This window comes from Molothrus aeneus, chromosome 3 (assembly GCF_037042795.1).
Source record: "Molothrus aeneus isolate 106 chromosome 3, BPBGC_Maene_1.0, whole genome shotgun sequence".
Lineage (NCBI taxonomy): Eukaryota > Metazoa > Chordata > Aves > Passeriformes > Icteridae > Molothrus > Molothrus aeneus.
Window position 1 is genome coordinate 81920687 of NC_089648.1, and position 23190 is coordinate 81943876.

The 23190-nt window shown below is 34.7% G+C and overlaps 1 protein-coding gene across 1 annotated transcript in view; it reads left to right on the forward strand.

Annotated features, from left to right (window-relative positions):
* PXDN (peroxidasin) overlaps positions 1-22973 on the forward strand; it is an 81932-nt gene extending 58959 nt beyond the window's left edge. Inside the window, exons 20-26 of the mRNA XM_066546138.1 lie at positions 3762-5265; positions 6117-6251; positions 7375-7583; positions 15865-15985; positions 18267-18399; positions 19299-19412; positions 20057-22973. Coding sequence (XP_066402235.1) covers positions 3762-5265; positions 6117-6251; positions 7375-7583; positions 15865-15985; positions 18267-18399; positions 19299-19412; positions 20057-20179 — 2339 coding nt within the window. The 3' untranslated portion in view covers positions 20180-22973. The remainder of the gene's footprint in view (positions 1-3761; positions 5266-6116; positions 6252-7374; positions 7584-15864; positions 15986-18266; positions 18400-19298; positions 19413-20056) is intronic.
* The last annotated feature ends 217 nt before the right edge of the window (positions 22974-23190 follow it).

Sequence of the window (23190 nt, forward strand, 5' to 3'; positions counted from 1 at the left end):
TCAAACTCATGAAGTCCAGCTGGAGTACATACAGCTAATGTGTGTAGATATATGTGTGGATAGGCTTGAAACATAGGACTGAAGCATTTGGAAATAATGATAGAGTTTTAGGAGAGCTTTTGAGACTTGAGACATAGCCAAAAACTACACTGACAATCTAGAGGAAATACTTTTACTCATTATATTCTTTTTGATGTTTATAATTGAGTATTTATTGTAACTTCTGAAAACTTTAACACTGGCCATGAACTATCAAGTATCTATAAGACCAAAGACAACAAGCTTTGTGGTGTACTGTCACATTTGCTAGTGAAAGCAGCTTGTTAGTCATTATTAGAGCTGAGTAGATAATTCTTGATGAATTGTTTACCACAAAACCTTACTCAAAATTCCTTGAAGGCTGATGTATTATAAGAGCCACCCTGTTTGGTTTGGTTCTCTGATTAGATGCATATGCAAGAATATTGAATATATATGCTATAAATATACAGTACTAGCAATATATAAAATGTGATGTGTGAGAAATGGTTGACTAGGATTCATAATAGTGAAACACCTAAGGTTTACCAAAAACTCTTATTAAAGCCTATGGATATTAGTTAATAAAAACAAAATTGGGCAACTTTCTGTGATACTGGAAATTCTCTTTGCAATCTGATCTTACTTTTCAGACCTACAACATCCAAAGAAACCTGGCTTTTAGGGAAACTTGAATAATAAAATAAATCTGTTTTCATTTAAATTGGCCAATACTCCAATTTTTAATAGCAATTTTTATCCTTATTTCATTTTATTTTGAAATACAGAGCCAAATGAAAGGTGTTATTTAGCACTTAGCACTGAGAACAGTTGAGAAACGTGACAGTTTCCCAGTCAGAGATTTTGGGGTTTTTTTTGCAAAACCTTTGAATATCCCAAGGAAAGACTATGCAGCCAAATTCTCCTTCACAGTGCCAGACTGTATAACAAGGGGAATGGCCATTAATGGAGGTTCAGGTTAGATGTTAGGAAACAGTTTCTCTCCAGAAGACCAGTGCAGCACTGAAACAACTAATCCAGAAAGGTGGAGGAATCTCAGACTTCTCAGTTTTTCAAGCTTGCTGGACCAGTTATACAGGTATCTAGTGCTGGAAACAGCTCTACTTCTAGCAGGAACTTGGTCTGGATAAGAGGTCCCTTATAATCAATATTTCTATGACTCTATGAAACATCTTTCTTGCTTCAAAAAAACCAAAAAAAGTTAATTTGTGAATTGAGCTAGCCAGCTTCTAAGCACTGGAAATGCCCAGCACCCAGCCATTTAGAGAGCAGAGGCAAAGTTAGTGCCTACAATGTGAGAGGTAATTAAAGATTAGCAACTGGCATCAGAAAGCCAAAATCTAATCCATCATAAGGCATTACATCCCACTTGAACTTCTAAAGAGAGAACCTGAGCCTTTTATTTTAAATTCGTACTGAAGGTCATTCCACCCGAAAGGTTCACGGTTGAGTTTTGCTCACAACTTGATTTCAGAAGAGGGGGTGGCAATCAGGATAACCACCAATGTTTATTTGAATGAATAATTATCATAAGCAAAGAACTCCATAATGAATGATGATAATTTAAACAGCAGTGTTATTATAAAGAAGATAAGTTTTCTGGGCATAGTTCTAGAATTAAACTGCCCCGGTAGCCAGGATATATTAATAAGCTATCTATCAATTCTATCCTCAAAGTGTGTATTTTGCTGCATTACCCAGTGGCACTTAAAAGTTTTGCTCTGTGGTTTGTTTTTCTTTTTTCCTAGTATGGAATATTTAATAAAATAGTTTCTGTATGTCTACAGGAGCATGTTAGCTTTGCCTAATGCAAGCACTACATCTCTGATATCTTTGCTTTGACTTGCAAGCCATGTGGAGTACTCATAGCCTGAGGCTGAGAAAACAGCTTCCCTGGCTGAGCACAGGTCCTGTCTCGGCTGAGAAACCTTGAGTTGAGCAACCCAGTCCCTTTCAAGGCAAAGACAAGGCTGGGCTTTAGGTAGTTTGTTTGCAATTGCCCTGCATTGTGGAATTTGGCAGAGAGCCAGTTGTCCCTAGCACGTGTTTATGTGTTGAATTTAGATTAAGACCATTGTCTTTGCAGGCACACTGGGACTGAGCTCAGGACTAAAAGTAACATTTCCCAACTGTGTGCAATTAAATGATACCAACCCCTTGCAAAACTGCATTCAGTTCATATTTTTGAGCGCTTGCCATCATGCTGGGAACTCCTGAAGCCTGTGGGAGCACAGTACCCCTCTACACTCACTCATTTCCTTCTTTCTTTTTGCCTTTATACTGTTTGTTTGGTTTTATTCCTGACTGCAAGCTTTCCAAATCAAGATCCTTGGTGGTGTATGATGGTTTCTAGTTAGCGAAATGTACATCTACGCTGCCAAATACTCCACCTCCTGGACTTTTTCCTGGATCCTGGAACCTTGTTCATCCACGCTCTATATCCATTAGTCACTCATGGTGTGCCTTTTGCTTTGGACTAGCGCCTCCTTTTTGAAGTTGTCCCCCCTTACTTCCCTTGGTATGATTTGTGATAGGGTCTTGAACAATGTGAATTCTTTTCAACTTAAATGAAAAATCAGGTCCAGGCCCACATTCAGTCTTGGGGTACAAAGTAAAGATTTTCTGAAGAAAGCCTACTGGATACAGTAGGTAAGTCTTACTCAGCAGCAAAAATTTTACTTTACTGAGACATTTCTATTGATCCACACAAGTTGATAATGTAGATGTAGCCAGAATTTTCCCCCCTGAAATTAAATTCAAATGTTACTAAGTAAAAATCACTTTTACAATGATTCCTAATAGGCAGCAAGGACAAGGCACAGGCTAACTTTTGTACTATTTGCAGTCAGCCAACACTGTACTGGGAGGCCTTATGGTCTTCAGTCCTTCCACATGCCATCATACCACAACAGAGATCATGCAGTACGTAACCTTAGTTAGAGGTTCTAAAAACATAACTCCAATGAATTACAGTATATATTTTGTAGGTATTATTTTTCTATGAACTGAGAAAAAAATTCAGGAAAATGATAAGTATGTTTTAGTCCCAGAGGTGAATGCTGTGGATTGCAGAGGGAATCTGTGCCAAATGCTACACAAGCACTACTTTTGTATAGAGACTTGTCCAGGATAATGTGAATATGAGTTACTCCACAACATTTGTCCTAGAGATCATTCCACATTTAGCTCTATTGCTGGTGGTATTTTACTTTTTCATTTTTTTTTCTTAAACTCTGCAACTTTCACTGTAATAAAGCAAAACAAACTAGTATTGCTCAGTGAATAAGCAAGCCTCAAAAGCTAAAGTCTTGAAGTGCATTTAAGTGTTACTGACATTTTTAAAATGCTTTTAGTAACATGAAAAAAATGTTCTATTTGTCTCAATATGAAGCTTTTCTTTCTGAAAATATCTCTGCTTTCCTAAGTGACCAAATAAGTAGTGAACTCCTCTTTTGATCATTTTGTAAAAGTTGCACTTGAATTGGCATTTTAGAAAGTTTCCTCCTGACATAGTGGTTGTGAAGTTGTTCAAATGGCCTAATGCTCAAATATACATATATGATTATTGCTATCCTTATCTAAAAATACGGATATTTAATCTGGTGGGAAATGTAAAATAAAATAAAAAAACAAAATAGTGTTTCAAATACATTCATGATCTTTGGGGGGACCATGAGTCTATGAATTCTCTGATAGTTTTCTTTCTCTGTTTTCTCTTTCAGGTTATCACTATAATGACCTTGTATCCCCACAGTACTTGAATCTGATAGCCAATCTCTCAGGCTGCACAGCCCATCGACGAGTGAACAACTGCTCTGATATGTGCTTCCACCAGAAGTACAGGACACATGATGGAACATGCAACAACCTTCAGCATCCCATGTGGGGCGCTTCTCTGACAGCTTTTGAACGTCTGTTAAAGTCAGTCTATGATAATGGATTTAATTTGCCTCGGGGAATTGAACCCAGACGACTCTCCAATGGCTATGCGCTCCCAATGCCTCGCTTGGTTTCAACTACTCTGATCGGCACGGAAACCATAACTCCTGACGACCAGTACACTCACATGCTCATGCAGTGGGGTCAGTTTCTTGACCATGACCTTGACCTCACTGTGGCTGCGCTAAGTGAGGCCAGGTTTTCAGATGGTCAGCATTGCAGTTCTGTTTGTACAAATGATCCTCCATGCTTTTCAATCATGATACCACCAAACGATCCCAGAGTTAGAAATGGTGCGCGCTGCATGTTTTTCGTACGCTCCAGCCCAGTTTGTGGAAGCGGCATGACATCTCTCCTAATGAATTCTGTGTATCCACGAGAACAGATCAACCAGCTGACCTCGTACATTGATGCGTCCAATGTGTACGGCAGTTCGGACCATGAAGCACTAGAAATCAGAGACCTGGCAAGTCAAAGGGGTCTTCTGAGGCAGGGCATTGTACAGAGATCTGGCAAGCCCCTTCTTCCATTTGCCACTGGCCCACCAACAGAATGTATGAGAGATGAGAATGAGAGCCCAATACCCTGCTTTTTAGCTGGTGATCAGCGCTCTAACGAACAGTTGGGTCTTACCAGCATCCACACATTGTGGTTTAGAGAGCACAACAGAATTGCCACAGAGCTACTGAAACTCAATCCTCACTGGGACGGTGACACAATATATCATGAAACACGCAAAATTGTTGGTGCAGAAATGCAGCACATAACATTTAGCCACTGGCTCCCTAAGATCTTTGGAGAGGTAGGCATGAAGATGCTTGGCGAATATAAGGGTTATGATCCCAGTGTTAATTCTGGCATAACTAATGAGTTTGCAACTGCCGCTTTTAGGTTTGGTCACACACTCATTAATCCTTTTCTGTATCGACTGGATGAAAACTTTGAACCTATTCCACAAGGCCATCTACCTCTTCACAAGGCATTCTTCTCTCCATTTCGGATTGTAAATGAAGGAGGCATTGATCCACTTCTAAGGGGATTTTTTGGTGTTGCTGGTAAGATGCGTGTCCCCTCACAATTACTCAATACAGAATTAACAGAAAGACTCTTCTCCATGGCACGTACTGTGGCTTTAGATCTGGCAGCTATGAATATTCAGAGAGGCAGAGATCATGGAATTCCTCCCTACCATGATTTTAGAGTTTACTGTAATCTTTCTTCAGCTCAGACTTTTGAAGATCTGAAAAATGAAATTAAGAATCCTGAAATCAGGGAGAAACTTAGCAGGTGAGCCTGAGGTGAAGAAAAAGTCAATTATCTAAATGTGCATGCAAAAGCCTTATCTGAATGTCTTATTTAGAAAAAGATACTTGCTAAGACTTAATGGGATTTTTAAGAAGCTTCCATCCGTACCAGAAAATAGATGTTAGCAATTTCCACATTCAGATAATTTCTCTACTTCTGCATCTCTATGAACAGTAGGAATATATACAGTATAGATACAGTAATATATACTGCATGTGTTAATGAAATTATTAATTTGAAATGCCTAGTTTTGTAAATGCTGTTAAATATGGATGCTATTTCAGTGTCAGGTCATATTAAATGCCAACTTCATGCAAGTATTTAGATGTTCAATTCCATTAATTCTGTACAGTGAAACGAATGTCAGTATTGTCCGCTGTACTATCATGTGGACATCCTTCACTACCAGTAATCAGTTCTTCTTTTAGAGATTCAGTGTTTGAAAGTCTACATCTACCTGCCACCCCTAGCTTATTTGCTCAAAATTAAAGACAGAGAATTTGTCTCAGCTTTAGTAATATAAAAAGAGTGTACAGAAAGAGTGCACAGAGGCACAGGAAAGATAAACTATAAAAAAGAAACATTTCTAAGAAATCAGAAGAAAGCTGCTAGGAGAAAAAAAATTGCAGGCTAGACATGAAGACCCACCTGGTGTATACAACCTGCATTGCAGGATTTCTTGTGTATACACTCACAGCTTGTTCACAAAAGATGTAGTGCTAGCAATACATTTTTTCCTGTGAGTTATTTGTATCACTTAGCTTCACCATGTACTGATTATTTTGTAAATATAAAATATTTGTTATTCAGTATTTGTATTTTTCAATTTGTAGGTTGTATGGCTCCCCACTGAACATAGACCTATTTCCTGCTCTGATGGTGGAAGACTTAGTTCCAGGGAGTCGACTGGGGCCAACTTTGATGTGTCTGTTAAGCACACAGTTCAGGCGTATTCGGGATGGAGACAGGTACATTAAAATACCGTGGAAACCAAAATGAATTTTAACTTACGGATGCTTAATAACAGTTGCAATGTCATGTTTCCAAAACAAACTGTATTTTATCTTCATTTATGATTTTAAAATATATGTGAAAAGATGAAGAATACATGTTTAAAACATGGCTAGAAGCCATGATTTCTTATTAATTCTGTTACTTTTTGTGGTGAATGTCATACTGACCCCCAAAAACACAACAGCCAGCACATGTTGAGTTTCCTTTTGCCAGTATTCAAGTCACTTGCCTTTTTGAAAAAGTGCATGATGCTTCTCTTATGGTTATTTAGTTATTTTATTGGCAAAGAAATTGTGGTTGTTACTTAAGCATAGGTTGGAACAGTATCACTCTCTATATATAACCCCTATGCATACTACAATGCAAGCAGTCTGAGCAGTAAGCAGTTAGAATCAGTAACTTAAGAAATTTTCTTTTCCATTTAAAGCTTTCTTTTTATGGTAATGTATTATTTATATTTGCTATTGATAACAGACTTTTAGCCCTTTATGTATGAAAAACTATTTGAAACCATAGTGTTTACTTCTTGAATATAATTAATTAACTGAGCATGTATGAGAAAGTCCCTGAATCAATATAGTCATGAAAATAGTTTAACAGAAAAAAAATCACTAGTGAATTAAATCATCTCACTTATCTTCATAGTAAACTAGAAATAGATTAACTGTTCTTCTAATCTCAGCAATTCCATCAAAAGGTTTTCATGACCATAAGAAGGTTGCCTAAAAAAAGAAATTATGGTCATTTAAGTTTCTTACTTAAAAGAACCCTTAACTTCGTAGTCTGGTGCCATTTTAGATATCCAGAAATACTCAAGACATCAAAATGAGAATAGATGAGAAAGCAAATAATTCCTTGAAGATTTCATCCCTTTCAGAGTGTCAGCATGACACCAGCTAGTGCTGAAGTTACACCAGGAACTAAGATTTTTGCATTTGGATCAGTCCCTTGATAGAATGTTGAGAATAGGATTTATGAGATAATAATTTTCATTCTGAATACAGTATTGAAATATCTTTGAAAAACTGCCACTTGTTTCTTTTCACTAGCAGATTTGTCTTTTCTGTGAGATTACAGGTTATGGTATGAAAACCCAGGTGTGTTCACGCCTGCTCAGCTCACTCAGATCAAGCAGACATCTCTTGCCAGAGTTTTGTGTGACAATGGTGACAACATAACCAGGGTACAACATGATGTCTTTAAGGTGGCTGAATTCCCACATGGATATAGTAGCTGTGAAGATATTCCTAAACTGGACCTCAGAATGTGGCAAGATTGCTGTGAAGGTCTGTATAGAGGTGGATTTGTGGGCAGTGAGGTGTATGCAGTTTGTTAAGTGTCTACTTTATTTTAAGAAGATATTTTACTATTTTGGGGATTTTGTTAAGATATTACAAATTCTAATCTGAAGCATAGGACCTGTTAAGTGGGAAATCATTCCATATCCTATATTAAATAAACACTTCATAAAAATGACTTTGATTTGAGCTTTGCAAAGTGTAGATAATTGTTTACTTGGTTTTTTCTTTTGCGGATAAATATTCTTTGCCATCTCCTTCAAAAGTTAGGAGCGTGGGGTAATTTTTTTTTCCTGAAAAATAAGCTTTTTTTCTTCTAAAATAGGATTTGTTTAGCTGCATGGAGCACAGGACACTGCTTGGTGGCCTGTATGTTGGCTTCTGTCTCACAGATTTTCTGCGTGGCCTCTCTTCAGCCATCGTCACATCAGAATTCTCTGCAACTGTTACATAGTTAGAATCCATTCCCAAGAGAATCTTCTGGATCATGCACAATGATTTTCAGTAGCATCAACAACAAAATGCTTCAGAGGACAATGACCTCTCTTTCTTGAGATCTCCTTGACAATGTTTTTATCATTTTCTTTGGACAAAATTCAAATGGCATGCCCAGGCTGTAAAAGTATATTCAGGAATTTTGAGAGCTCTTACTATTGAGAAATTGCTGTCAAACAAATTCCCAGTATGAAAAGCCTTGCTCTTATTTCAGGGGATAAGGGTAGTATTGCTTGATATTATTAGAATCTGATCATTTCCCTAATATATTTCAATACTAATACCTTGTAGATTTGGTGATGAAAGGTATCCAGATCTGTGTTCTTCATCTTTTCTACTGCTGATTCTCTTGAGTTTACTACTGCTGAGTAGGATATTCAATATTCTGTTGAAAGAAATGCATGTATAAAGAACTGGTGGATTTCATTTTTTAAAGAAGTCATAATCTTCCACTAGTGTCTTATCTATTTAACTCTTTTGGTAAAATATAATTGTCCACAATGACAAAGTTTTTTTGTGATACAGCTCGGAATTTAATGCAGAAAGTTAAAGTTAAACTGATAGAGGATGTCTCTTCAGTCTGCTACAGATACAGTAAATACTGAGGAAGGATTTATAGTCATGTGACTGTACCATGAGAACTCAGATATTACTAATAATTCAAAAGGTAGATAGAGATTTATTATTCAAATTTACTGCATAACTTAGCTTTTAAACTGATTAAACTCAGATATCACTAATAATTATCACTATTAATTAAACTCAGATATCACTAATAATTTAAAAGATAGAGATTTATTATTCAAATTTACTGCATAACTTAGCCTTTAAACTGATTAAACTCAGATATCACTAATAATTATCACTATTAATTAAACTCAGATATCACTAATAATTAAAAAGGTAGATAGAGATTTATTATTCAAATTTACTGCATAACTTAGCTTTTAAACTGATTACTGTATTGTCTTATCCAGTAAACAAGTCTTTAAAAAAAATCACTCTCTAAGAAAATTCTTCCTTGAAGACTGTTCAAAATGTCAGTTATCAGTGTGAAACTAACAGAAATAAATATTTTCAATTTCAATAAGATCTCTACAGTATTCCCCATATACAATATCATTCAGGCCTTACTCTAATTTTTACAGCTTTTTTTTTTGGTAAGTTAATTGGGTTTTTTTAAACAATGTTTAAAAAACAGGTTTGCCATTCCCAAATTAATGATAATAGTTTCTAAAAAGCTAGACATTATTGACACATTGTGATTTTAATACAAAGTCTTCCAGAATCTCTTCAAAATTTCCCTGGCATATGCCAGAAATATTGGGAGAAAGATCAATTATCACTCTTTAAATGCTTTACCATAAATAAAGCACATTCTTCAAATTCAGGATAAGTTCACTTTGCCATGGTTCATGAAGCTTGACAGACAGTTTCACAAATACATATTTTATATTGATTTGTGAAAAAGATAAAGCTGTTCTGAGAAATTATGTGTTGATTCTCTAAATGTTTTGTTATCACTGAACCCTTTAGAACAGATGTTATCTTTGGAAAGTCTTTAGAGTATTCTTGTGTTCAACAACGCAGTTTGCACTTTCATTCAAGAAAGTTGCTACCAGAGAATACCACTGGATGCATCACAGTTAGGCAACTGTCAAGAAAAAGAAAGGGTAAATAAGTACTGTTTTTTGAAAAATTTCCTATTTGTATCCCCTTTTTCTGAACTCCTGAAGCCTTGCAGGGGTTAAAGAAGAGAAAGTGAAGTATGCGTGACTTGAACTGCTTTCTTGCACGGATGAATGATGGTGTCATTTTCTGTGGAATCCAGTTTAAGTAACTGATATAAAAAATTTCTTTCCTTCTGTAGCCACTGTTCCTGTGAGGTGGGGCATACACTCAGGAACATTTACTTTGAGTTGAATATATTAAAGGGATTTGTTTATTTAAATTTATTATTGTTCATTATTTAAAAGAAAAAAATTAAACCCTTCTCCAGATTTAAAATGCTTCTATTGATTTTAAAATTAAAATTATCCTAAGTTTAAATCTCAAGTACAGAAGATTGCTCATTGCCCTTTATGTATGTTTCATAAGTGACCCATGTGTTCAGCTGTTTCAGCCTGGTTAAAAACACATCTGGTTTTGTTGTCCTTCCTGTTTTGTTAAAAGTCAAAATACTTTTCCATATGAAGAATAGAAAAAATTCTTAGTTATAAAAATATGCCTTGTAGATTTTTAAATAATGATAGCATTTCCTTCTTACAAAGCAAAGAACTATTCCTCTTTATAATAATAAAAAGAACAGATTACCTTTAGATTTCAGTTGGCAAATCATACAACAGAATTACTAGTTTATTATGGCAAAAAGTAGGAGTCCCACTGAAGTGCACAAGTTTTCTTCTGTCTTCCTTCACTTTCTACCTTTCTTTGTCTTGTCAGAGATGATGAGTAATTGCTGGATTTGCTGCTGCTCTTTATTTGTGCAAAGAGCACTCAAGTTTCAAATATTTCAAACAAGAAACTTTTTGTGCTTTATTTCAGGCTCTCTAGTGCAAGAAGTGTATTTTGAATTTGTTTTCTTTTTTTAAAGTAATCAGTGTAGGCTTTCATGATTACGCAAATGTAAATCTTTAAAAGTTTCACACTTTTTGGTTTTGTTTTGTGGGGGTTTTTTTTGTAAGCTGAAGTAAAAAATTTCTTTAACCGTTTGTTTTATGTCAAAACTCTTGAGGTTTCACATGGACCCAGGAGGACAATGGACAATGACCCTGGAGGAAGTGATTCAGATAAGATACAAGTCATCCTTATAAGTGTAAACTGATTTGGAAAGATTTTTCTTAACTATTTCTCAGTTAGTGAACAGCCTATCTCCTCTGTCAGATATTGTTCTTTATCTTTGTTTGTTTGTTTAATTCAGGAATACAGCCTTATACAAATTATGATCAAACATATAAATCCCACTGAATTTCATTAGAAGAGTTAAAATACATTCTTAATCTGAATGCTTTCAGTATATTAGACCTATATTTATGAACTCTATTATTTTAAGACCAGAGAACCAATTATGCTGTCTATTGCTTCTCTACTGACAACATTAATCTGACAACATTAATTACTATGCACTTCTCATTATGTCCTTTAATCTTCAATGAGAATACTAAACAGCACTGGGCAAAGCACTAAATTCTGTAGAAATAACACTTTAAAATATTAACAGAAATCTCTGTGTGAGAATGGAAGTTCTTTTTTGACAAAGGATGTTGTTCACCAAGAACTCTCAAAATACCAAAATGATGTGATTTATGTCTGAAAAGGTTTTGTCTTTACCCAGAACTTGTATGCTTTGGTCAGGTCATATACCTTTGCTTTCTACGTTCAAATTATCTTTTTACATTTAAAGACAGTGTCTGTTAGCTTAGTAACTATTCAGTCTATGCCAGGCTACTAAAATTAAGTTGCAGGGTCCATAATTATAAAGATGTCATCCTTTTTATCTTTGAGTGGAAGTATTTAATATAGCCCAGTGTTTTTGTATGATTACAAATTTTACTTAGAGAATCAGTATTTTTATTTGTATTTCATCCAAACCAAAAATATTCTATCTTTCTCAGGTATCTGTGATCCATTAAATACAATTCTACATTCATAAACATGAAATAAGGAGACTTAAGTTATGACATTGCTTTGTCTTTGCTACCAGGAGTTTCATGCCAGTAGTTGCCATCCCTTCCAAAGAGCAACAGGCTTCAATCATTGTGTTTAAATTCAAACTCCTGACCGCGTTGCCAGATCTGTCCAAGTTCCACTGCTGGCAATAAAGAGATGTTTCTGGAGGACAGTCAGGCTGCAATCTCGCCTTATGTCAGTGTTCATTGACTCTAAGATCAACATGGGTAGGAAAGCATCCTAATTGAATTATCTCAGTGATTTCTACAAATCTAGGCAGCTGGAGGATTTCCTTCTTTTCTGTGGACTGTTGCTGCCTTTCTAAGACACTCTCGACTTCACATCTGGTGAGCAGGACAGTTCTTAGGGTCTTTATTTTAAAAATTTCCATGGATTTTCAGTCTTTCTGAAATTACTTTTTCTTACTGATTTGTATTCCAAAAGCTGCATATTTTTGATCTTCAAAATCCCCTAACTAGTCCTATTTAATTTTTCTACTGGAGAGGTTGGATTTGCTTTGGTTTGGTGGCAAGAACCTAATGTTTCACCTTTATCTACCTGAAGACCATCCAAGACCTATTTAGATCATGAAATCGTGATATGTTTTTAAATATCTTTAGTCTTATCATTAGCTATATATTATCAAACTGGACATTTGCTTTCCCAACAGCATCTGAACCTTCTAGTTCTGACAGTAGACTGATCTTGAAGCTCAGTCTGTGAGCTTTGAGATAAACTACAGGAAACATCTTTCACCTTCTATACATTTTCCTTTTCAGATGTTTAACTAATCTTTTTACAAAATACATCTGTTCTGATCCGAGCAGATTAGTGTGGGATTTCAGACCCACCACATTACATTTTTGGTGGTGTTCAATTTATCCTTCATTAGAAAGTCTTATTCAACAGAATAAATGAAGATATACTGTCCAATGTGAAGGTCTGTGGCCCATTATGGCAATAACAAAACCAACTGTTTTGAGTTAGGGATTCATTTTGTGTGAAAAGTCGCTTTCCTATGTTGTGCAATTTTTAAGTAACTGCTTTGTGAAAACATCTACTCAAAAAAATCATTTTACATCAGATATTTTTAGTTTCTCCACCCTTTTACTGGTCCCACTGGCATGTCTACAAGTTCTTAATACAAATGCTTACAGTAAAAGCAACCTAATTCACTACAATAAATCTTGGAGAATCAAACTAGTATCAAATAGATATATGTGCTTTGCTTCACATTTCCTCAGTCTTTCAAGTTGTTTTGTTTTAATCTACTGTTAGATTAATTCTCCATGGCCTAGATTTGGAGGAGTGATTCACAGAGAATTAAGATTGCACTATAATTCTCCATCAGGTTTTTTATTATCCAATTTATGTAATAGTTGCATTTTTAAAACCTTGTGGGAAACAGGATTTTCTAAAGATGTGGACATGGCTTCCATATACAAATAGAAATGCCAATTTCTTTATGGAAAGGGTTGTTATACATTGGAACAGGCTGCCCAGGGAGGTGGTGGGAGGGTCATCATCCCTGGAAATGTTCAAGAAATGACTGGATATGGTATTTAGTGCCATGGTCTAGTTGACAAGGTGGTGTTTGGTCAAAGGTTGGATCTGAAGATATCAGGGGTCTTTTCCAACATAAATTATTCTGTGATTATGTGTGATTCTGTAAATGGATCAGCTTGACACTTGCATTGTAACAGTAGGTAACTTCTGGAAGAAAAAACTGTCCACAGAGAAAAAGAATTCTTAGGTCACTTTTAAACATTCACTTTTTCTGCAGAAAATTAAATGGTATATAGCTAATTAAATGGGTATAGCTAATCTGGGGACATATTAGTTAAGCTGGGGGGGGGAGAAAGAATTTCAGGCTTTTTTTTATTATTTACTGCTACTGCTAAGATATTCTTTATCAATAATAAAAGTTTAAAAAAAGGAGAGAGAAGAAATTTCTTCATTTAGGCTGTCTGAAAGCTGATGCATTTTGTCCTGCACCTCTCAGCAGTGACATTCCTCCCTGTTGCACCTGAAACAGAAACCAACAACATGAGCTGGTAATTTGGCACATTGACATATTTGAGTTTTAAAAAACTCAGAAAGTCAGATCTGTGTAATTAAAGCTGCCACTGAACATATGGTTCTCATATTTACCAGTCTAAGGTGATAAAACCTTCCCAAGATTTCAGACCTTTGTTTCTAAGAAACAACCTAAGAATGAAAAAAACAATGGGCCATTGTGTTATTGTACAAAAAAACCCAAAAAATCTGTATTATGTAAGGACTATAGCAGTTACTAAACAAAGGAGGATAGCAGAAACTTTTCACATATTGCTTTCAAGAGAAACCAGAGACTTTGTGATACTCAGGGAAACTTTAAGCAGCACATTGCTTCGAGGAAAAAATTCCTCTGGCCAGAATTAATTCTTTCTTCAGGAACCTTTCAGTATGATCCTTTTTCTCACCATACTAAATATAGAAGTGTCTAAGGGTGTTCAAAAATGCCTTCATGCCGAACCTCTTACAGACACATGGGTCTGTTCCCATCTGAATGAGTTTACTTTCTGAGTGGACAGCAAGGAGGTTATATGGGAAACAGCAGAACACACAAGAAGAATGAACAATATGTTGGCAGCAAATAGCATGTAGTTCTTTGGTGGGTGCTGTTGTTGCAGGAGGAAAGTAATGCATTTATTAAAGAATAGGACAAACAGCAAGGAAAGCACAGGGAAGGGGAACTGTGGATAACATGTGTTCAAGAATGATCTGTAGATATTTGTTTTGACCTGATTTTTTTTTTGTCAGTAATCCTCTTCTTTTTTTATGTCTTAAATGATATTAAGCCATTAAGACAAACATAATTTCCTAACAGAGAAATTATATTATTTTAATATACATAAAAGTTCAACACAATTAAAAGTAGTCCAAAATACCTATTTTTTTGTAATAAGAACAACCTTCCATTTGTTTCTCTAGTTGCTCATTTCAGCAGTGTTTATAGACTTGAAACTTTTGCAGTAATTTGTGTTAATACTTCACATATTCAATCTAAATTCCAGAAAAATACTTTATAAATATTACTGAGATTCAGATTTAATTTGTTTTGGTGCAAATTAAGAGAAACATTATGGAAAATTACTCCTTCCCATGTTCAGTTGCTTTCATGGCTAATTCTGCTAGTACTAGACTTAGCTGAGAAATGCCTATGGCATCCTTTATTTAGACTTTCCCTTTGGTTTTAGCAGACTCTACTTCTAGCAGTTGAGCATGTAGTTTGTTCCTGCCTCAGCTTGGCCCATTATAACTTTTAGCTTTAAAGCTTCTGTGAACAGAAATGAGAAAACTTCTATTTTCTCATTGTCTCCTCTATCAAGCGCTGTTGCAGTTTTATTTTGTTTTCCTTTTCTGTCTTAAATGGGACTCTTTCCAAATACTCACTGTGGTTGAAAGGCTAAATAAAGTGAACTGGAAGAAAGACATTCTTTATCCTGCCAAGATCTCCTTTTCATATCTTAGAAGATTTCTGTCATAGCTCATTTTCAGGCTTGAGATTTTTGCTCTGTGGTGGAAGGAGTTTTAGGGTCTGGTGATACATTCAGATTCCCCAGATTTGGAAATAAGACTCACCAACCTATAAAGCATGTCTGCAAATTTGGAATTAAATTCAAAATTCTCTTTCAGATGGCTGAATGGCTGCGATAGATGTCTGAGATAGATGAGGTACCCACAAAGCGTTTTTTCTGTCTTTGTTTTTCTTCCTGTGTAGCTGCCCTGTTTGCCCAGAAAATAATTAAAAGCCAAGAGAGTGAAAATTTCAGAAGTGAAAAGAATAAAGTAGCACTATATGGGTTTTTTAAAATTGTATTTATTCCTTTGTTTCACACTAAAAAGCTGGTCTGTGGGTAATCACATTCTCTGCATCTAACTAGCTTAAATATTCTATCAACTGAGATTTATTCATCTGCCATCAACCAGTTCCAGAGGGATCAGACTGAATGTATGACTTGCCTTTACCAATTCAGAAAACAGTGCCAAACCATATTAATATTGTAACTGCTGAAATATGCTGTTAAAAGAAATTTATTTGTAATTTCTTATTTATTTTCAGACTGTAGAACCAGAGGACAGTTTAATGCATTTTCATATCACTTTCGGGGAAGACGTTCTCTTGACTACAGCTTTCAGGAGGACAAGCCCCTGAAGAAAATGAAAATGTCCAAATCAGTAAGGTGAGACTTTTTTTCAAAAGAATTATAAAAAAACCTTTGTTTTCAAAATGGAATGAAACTGAATGATTTCTTTGGGAGCATATGCCACTTTTTTTCCAGTTCCTGCTATCTCAAGTTTATGATTGATGTGTTTTATTCTGACACTTCTGCATATCTACTAACAATTAACCACTTGTTTTTCAAGCTCAAATTTGTGTAATACTCTTTGTGAGTAGTATAAGTATAGTACTTTTGTTCTTCCTGCAGTTTTCATGAAAAAAAAATCACTAATGAAGTGTAATTTGGGGATTTGAAATGCCACATTCCTACAGTGCCTGCAGTAACTAAATTAATCTAAATTATTTTGTTTCCTACTTGGACCTTCTAGATTCTCCTGTAGAAATAGGAGGATACGAAGTGTTGATTTCAGTTGCATAAAAATTTGTGATAATGATAAGGATTGCTTCTGGTGCTAAAATACTTCAAGCAGCAATGGAGAACAGCAGTGCTAATAATATTGTTTATAACTCCCGAATCCTCAAGATATATCAAGGAAGTAAATCACAGTTTCAGTCACAAATTATCAGCTGTACAGGTCCCTGCCCTTTCATGGGAATGAAAACTTAGCTATGAATTAGTGACTTGAAATGAGTTCTGCTCAGACCATTTCTTGTGAGGATCCTTCATGATGAACAAATTTGAGACACCTGAATTACAGCTCTTTCTATTCAGCATGCATTCTTTTAACAAATAAAACTTTCTATTTGAGTGATGATGATGATGATCTAGCAGAGTCTACCCACTCTGGCAAGGAAAGTATCTAGACAGATATATAGAGAGGTAAATGATTTTCAGCAATTTCAAATACTCTGGAGGTGTTATGGTACTTGAAGGAATACCATAATTATGTTCCACTCAATTGAGAGGAATCTGTCCTGAAATAAAAGATCCTTTAGGTGTTTAGGATTTTAGACAAGAGAAGACAGCAGCTATGGATAAGCTGGTCTATAGATAATATGAAAAGGTAGGTTCCTTTGAAGTAATCCTTGAAGAAGGATGTTTTGTCCATCTTTACAAATGAACTGCTAGAAAAATTTACAAAATAGCAATTCAGTTTTTAAGGGTGCCTAGTCCCATAATTCTAAAGTTGTAATACGAGTTAAATTAAGTCAAAATGAAAGCAAGAAAAAAATAAACCTTACATCTAAGTACCAGCTCGTTTGACTGTGTTTCAGTCCAATTAGTAATTAGGACTAGAAAATAGTAGATTTACAATACTTCATTTGTAGCATAAATAAAGCTAAAGTAACCTCAGTCACTGAACATTCCCATGAATTCTCATGCTCAGTGTTGTATTTAAATTGCATTTGTGGTGAGAAAGGTTTTTTCCTCCTTTTTTTTAGCTTCTCATTTTCAATAACTTGGACAGGTGGGGAAGATTAAATATTTTGTTATACAATAGCAGCTGGTTTACTTGAACTTTGGCATGTTATGTTGTTTAGAGTTCTTTTTCTCTAATTTAGATTAAAAACTATGGGAAACTAAGTAGCTTGAACCCCTGCCAGGAAGTGCTGCTTTAATTTATGCAGAAAGATTATAAATCCTGAGCCCTGATATATGAGAATTTCTTTGCCAGTTCATTCCTTGGGTATCCCTTAGCACTGGAGATTACATCCTAACCAAATAGTAATGCCTGTAATTGTTAATGGATTCAAGAATCTTTAAAAAAGTAAATGGATTCAAAACACTACAGACAAAAGACTTTAGATTTTGTGTACTATAAGCAGTATTGATGTCAAATGTTAGTCAAAAATATGTTCATACCTAGAATTACTTCTCATTTATTTATGAAACCAAACATTCTCCTTTTTAAATTCATATTTCTTAAAATACATGTTTTGCTACAAGCCTGTAGAGGAAGAATCTATGGTTCAGAATGTGAAATGTGAATTTCATATTGGAGGGAACACTTTTTAAGACTCCTTTACTTTAGCCTGCTTTCCTTGGAGATCAGGGGTGAATTTAAGGTGATGCAGTTTGGTGTCACTGGTGACAACTTTTTGTGTACCCCTGCATGAAATACATAATTTTTCTAAGTATAAGAAAATCCCTGTTGGTAGTGATGTTGACTGTAATCTGGAGCTCACCTGTCCTGAGTCTGTCTTCAGCACCAACTGTTGCGGTTCATATTCCTACATTTGTTGGTTGCTCTTCTTCTGCATTTTTGTTAAGTGTCCTAAAATATCTAGCCAAATAAAAAGGATTTAGATGAATATCCTGACTTTGCATTTATTTGTTGCAGTTCTGTGAAACAGAGTAAATATTTTCGTAATGCAACATCCACATCTGATGAAAATAGAAATGTACCCGCAGTGAATGACTTCAAAGAATTTGTTTTGGAAATGCAAAAAACTATTTCAAGCCTCAGAAATCAGGTAAGATGCTATAATGAACTTATTGTAGTCTATCATGTCTGATTGTAGATTTAATTAATAATGTTTTCCTAACATCTGTCTTACGTTTTTTAATATTTAGACATCCCCTGCAGAAAATACCCACCACGTAGTATCTCAAACAAAAACCAACACAGAAGATGGTGTGGTATTCTTTATTTCTGTGTTCTTTTGAAATCATACTGAAATATTCTACAGCTGGACCCTCTTGACTTTTGAACCTGAAGCCTTGTGTAACCACTGTATACTAAAAACAGAATTAATCTTCTAAAAATTTATTGTTAGTGTTAATAAAACTGTTTTTACCATTTGAAATGTGTACAATTTTTGTAAAGCAATGATTAAAATGCAGACTACAGAAGTAATGTGCCAGACTACAGCTATAAACAGACTTAAGCTCTAGATCACTTAGGGAAGACTTCACAATGTTTGCAGGTAAACTCTATTCAGCCATGGTGGAATCTCATTTTTAAAATGTACACCAAACAGAAGTTATTTAAAAATTCAAGTAAACATTTTTAATTAAGGTGCTTTTTTAAAAGAAATTTAAAATTCACTTCCTTTCCAAAACATTTTTGACAGTTTAAGTTTTTCTTTTTGTAGATGAAACATTAAGTTTTTTTCTCTTTGTATGCTCTAGCTGGATATTTCAATGGTAGGAAAGATATATTTTCTGTTAGCTTTCTTTTGAAAGATTATCTTCACATGTTTTGCCTGTTTCTAGTCTTTTAGTATTATAAAAACTAAGTAGTGAGAAGAAAAAGCCAGAAAAGTATAACAAAGATTATATAGCATGTATCATAAGAGACAAACCAGAACACTTTACACAAATAAAAACTTTTTTTTATTATTCAGTTGCTAACTTTTTTTAACGTTTTCAGATAAAAAAACTTGAATCACGCCTCAGTAATTCTGATTGCACTGATGAAGAGGGTAAATCATATTCCAGCAATGAAACCTGGAAAAGGGACCCTTGTACTGTGTGTGAATGCAAAGTAAGTATGTGGAAATTAATTTAGTGATAGAAATTATAATTTTGCTTCTAAAACAGCAGTTCCAGTTTCGTACCTGATAATTTCTGGGTAATACTTGCAAATTTTTTTTATGGTTCTCAGGTGGTTTTTTGCAGAAAATTATATTATTTAGACATCCCTGCCCTGGACATTATTTTTCAATCCAGCTGTTACCTATTATCTTTCTATTTTCATGGATGTATAGTTATATGGGTAAATTTAATTGCAAAGTGAAACACTTTGGAAAAAATCCAACTAAATGCATAAAAATCAATAAAAGCTCATCTAACTTATTGCTAGATTGTAGTTTTCTTCTATCAGAGAGAAATTTTTACAAAGGTAGTAGAAAAATATGTTAGTGCTTAGTACCCCAGTCACACCTGAACGTTGGACAAAAGCATATAGGCTGCTTTATCAAAAAATGAGCTAATCCAGAGAGTGCCTTAACCTTCTCCATGTAAGTTTATACTGAAACAGCTGAAACAGACTCTGTGGAGTTACCATATTAGTCAGGTTCTTACAGAGAAAGAATGAGAATATTTTCTGCAATAACATGAAAAATGTATTTTTTGTTTGGAACACGTAGCTAAGTTTGTTTTTGTTCTGTCATTTTTCCCCTGGCACAGGGTGGTCAGATTACCTGTTTTGTAGAATCGTGCCCGCCCACTGACTGCGAAGCACCTGTGAAGGGTAAAGGAGATTGCTGTCCAGTCTGCTTACAACAAAATACTAATAAAAAGAAGCCATAACTCTGCTTTTTAAGAATTTAGGGTGCATACTCCTCAAATCATATCAGTGCCTGCTGATGGCAAAAACAGGTAACTGCAGTCCTAACAACAGCAAGAAATAGAGATTTACAATATTCTAATGGTGCTGTAACAGTATAACATAATGTATCATTTTATTTTCTGCCCATGAAGGTGAATCACAATGCAAAAATTAACAAAAGGGAAAATAGCAAACAGGTCAAAGTTAATTGTGTGTTATACTTCTCAGGTTAGACAAACTCGAACTGGTGCTACTTTAAAAGAACACTGTCGGGTAGTTTTAGGTACCCAAAATGACTGGGTTTAGGATTTACTCTAAAATGAACACTTTGTTTCCTATCTTTACATAGCAACATTAAGTAAATGTCCCTTTCTAGTACCAGTCTGTCTTGATACTTAACTTTTTTGCTGTTATTTAGTAAAATGCTGGGAAAAGGAAAGCACGAGGTCACTGTGCCTGAGCAATGCCATATCCAGGCCAGTTTCTGCAAACATCAATGCATGGAAATTCTGTTAATTTACACTATCACTGCTGGGCCTGGACCAGCAAGGAAATAAAGAAAGCCACTTGACACCTTTCAACATCCTTTCCTTAATTTAAGGAGCAAAATTAACCAAATTTTGAAAGCAATAAAAGCTAGAATTAGTAAGGAAATATAAATAACTGTAATTGGGAGAAAGCAAAAGCAACTGAATGTGTATTATAGATATAATTGACAGTGTTCCTCATTCTAGGAAAACATGCATGACAGAGTAGCATTTGATCTTAAAAATTAGCAGAATCCTTTTGTCAAAACATTTATAACTGCTTAATGAAATTTTTTGTTTGTTTGTTTCATTTATTTTAAATTTTTTAACATAACCATCCAGGTCAGTTTGAAAGCATGCTTCTCTTTATCTCAGATCAGCTCATGTAATTGTATGGCCCTGTTTTGAAAATGTGAAAAGATGTCACATGCCATTTTGTATACAAAGAATCCTACTGATTCATTGTGCACGTTGCCAATAGACATATGTTCCTGATTATATTGTGGCACTGTTGAAAAAAGGAAAAATCAAAATCAAGCAACATGATTAATTGTGGATTGACTACTTTTTCTGACAAGGTGTTTGATTTTTTTTCCCAGTTTCATCTAATGAATACATATATTTACCTCAATATTTTTATCATTTGTGTTAAAAATGGTCGATCAATGGACTTCATCTCCCATTTCAATGTTTAACATTATAGAGTATATGTCTACAATAGCATTTCAAAGTTGTGTACTTCATAGGATGCAAACTGTGTGTTTTTGACCAGGAATTAGATTGAGTGAAGGACAACTATCATACCTCATTTTACAGTTTTTATTCTGTTTATTCAGAATTTATTCTTTCCCTGAATACTTAATTTGTTAGATATTATTGCCCTGGCCTTTAGTCCAAAGCCAGGACTCACAAGAACCAGAACTGGTTACATGGTTCACTGACTTCTGAGTTTAAGTGTTGAAATTCAAGGGACAGTGATTGGGGTATCAAAGAAATCTGCACAAAATTAAACCTTCATATGTTAAATATTTCAGATTATGCAAACAGATTGAGTACTTAATTATTGCATGGTAGAACAAATACCTGTCTAATAACTAACCTAGCACAGCAACATGAAATCCACTATCATATTTTGGCACATAATTTCTCTGATTACTAACATTAATAATTTGTAACTTGATAAACTATTACCATGACACACATTCAAACTTCGGTGTAACTTTAAAGCTTACTACAGAAACTTTGTTTCATACTATGGCAGAATCAATATGTACATGTGAGTGCTGTGTTAAAGGTGTGTGGTACACATGGAATTGCAATTTATATTTTTAAGAATATTTTAATTGATTTTATATGCAATGTTTTGATTTATGTAATGTTCTTTTTTAATACTTCTAGAAATTGTATGGCGAGCATGTTTGAGTATCACATGGTTCCTAAAGATTGTCATTCCTGTATTCCTTTGATACTCTGTGTTTTGTTGACTTTTCTTGAGAGTCCAAACCACATGTCTCGTCCTGTAATTCCAACTCAGATGGAGCTCCCATTGACCTATAGCAGAAATTCCTCAAAGAGGAAGGGTTGCACAGCTAAACCAAATGTAATTTAACTGTCAAAACAGTTAAATAAGGCAGTAATGCATCCAGCTGGTTACTACTTGCATTCTTTCTTTTCAATTTTATATTAAGTAAATTTTCTCAAGATTTCTGCTTATAGGAGAAGAGAGTTTCCATTTTATACATTATAAAATAGTACCTTATAGCTGATTGTTCCTTTTCTCCAGCCTCCAGAGTGGGAGGTTTTCTTCGTTGTTCACTGTTTATTCATTTGGTATATAAAATCGGCTTAGGAATCTGGATATGCTTAAACAAATGTAACAAGTCTAATACTGAGTTATTTTCCACCATCCATCTGTTTATAAACCAGGAAAAAAAGGTCTTTATCCACAGTGTAAAATGTAATCAGTCATGGATTGTACTAGTTTTATTGCAGTGTCTTTAGAATCAGCCTTGACTTTAACATTTCTGAAACAGTTGCCAATGGCTAGCTGACCATTTGCTCAGTATCCACTGTGAGAATATTGCTGTAATATGATGCAAATTTTACATATTTATTTTCTTTTTTTAATGTTACCTAAAACAAAGTTGTCGTTGTTGTTATTTTAATCAGTAAATTTACCAAAGAACTGTTTGCACTGTATAATGAATGCTTTACAGTTAAAATAAAATGGGCCACATTTCCAAGTAAATTTCAAGGTTTCTTCTTGTACATGTATTCTTTAGATTATTTGCTGAAGTTCCAATGTTAGCCTTTGATAAGATTCGTATTACTTATCTTAAGCAGGATTGTCATAATCAAGAGTGTTTCTGAGAAGTAAGCAATGGGCTAATGAGTCATGTAGATCAGTAGTTTATGTAATATTACAACACATAGAATTAAAATGTCTCTTCACTGTTTTCTTCTAG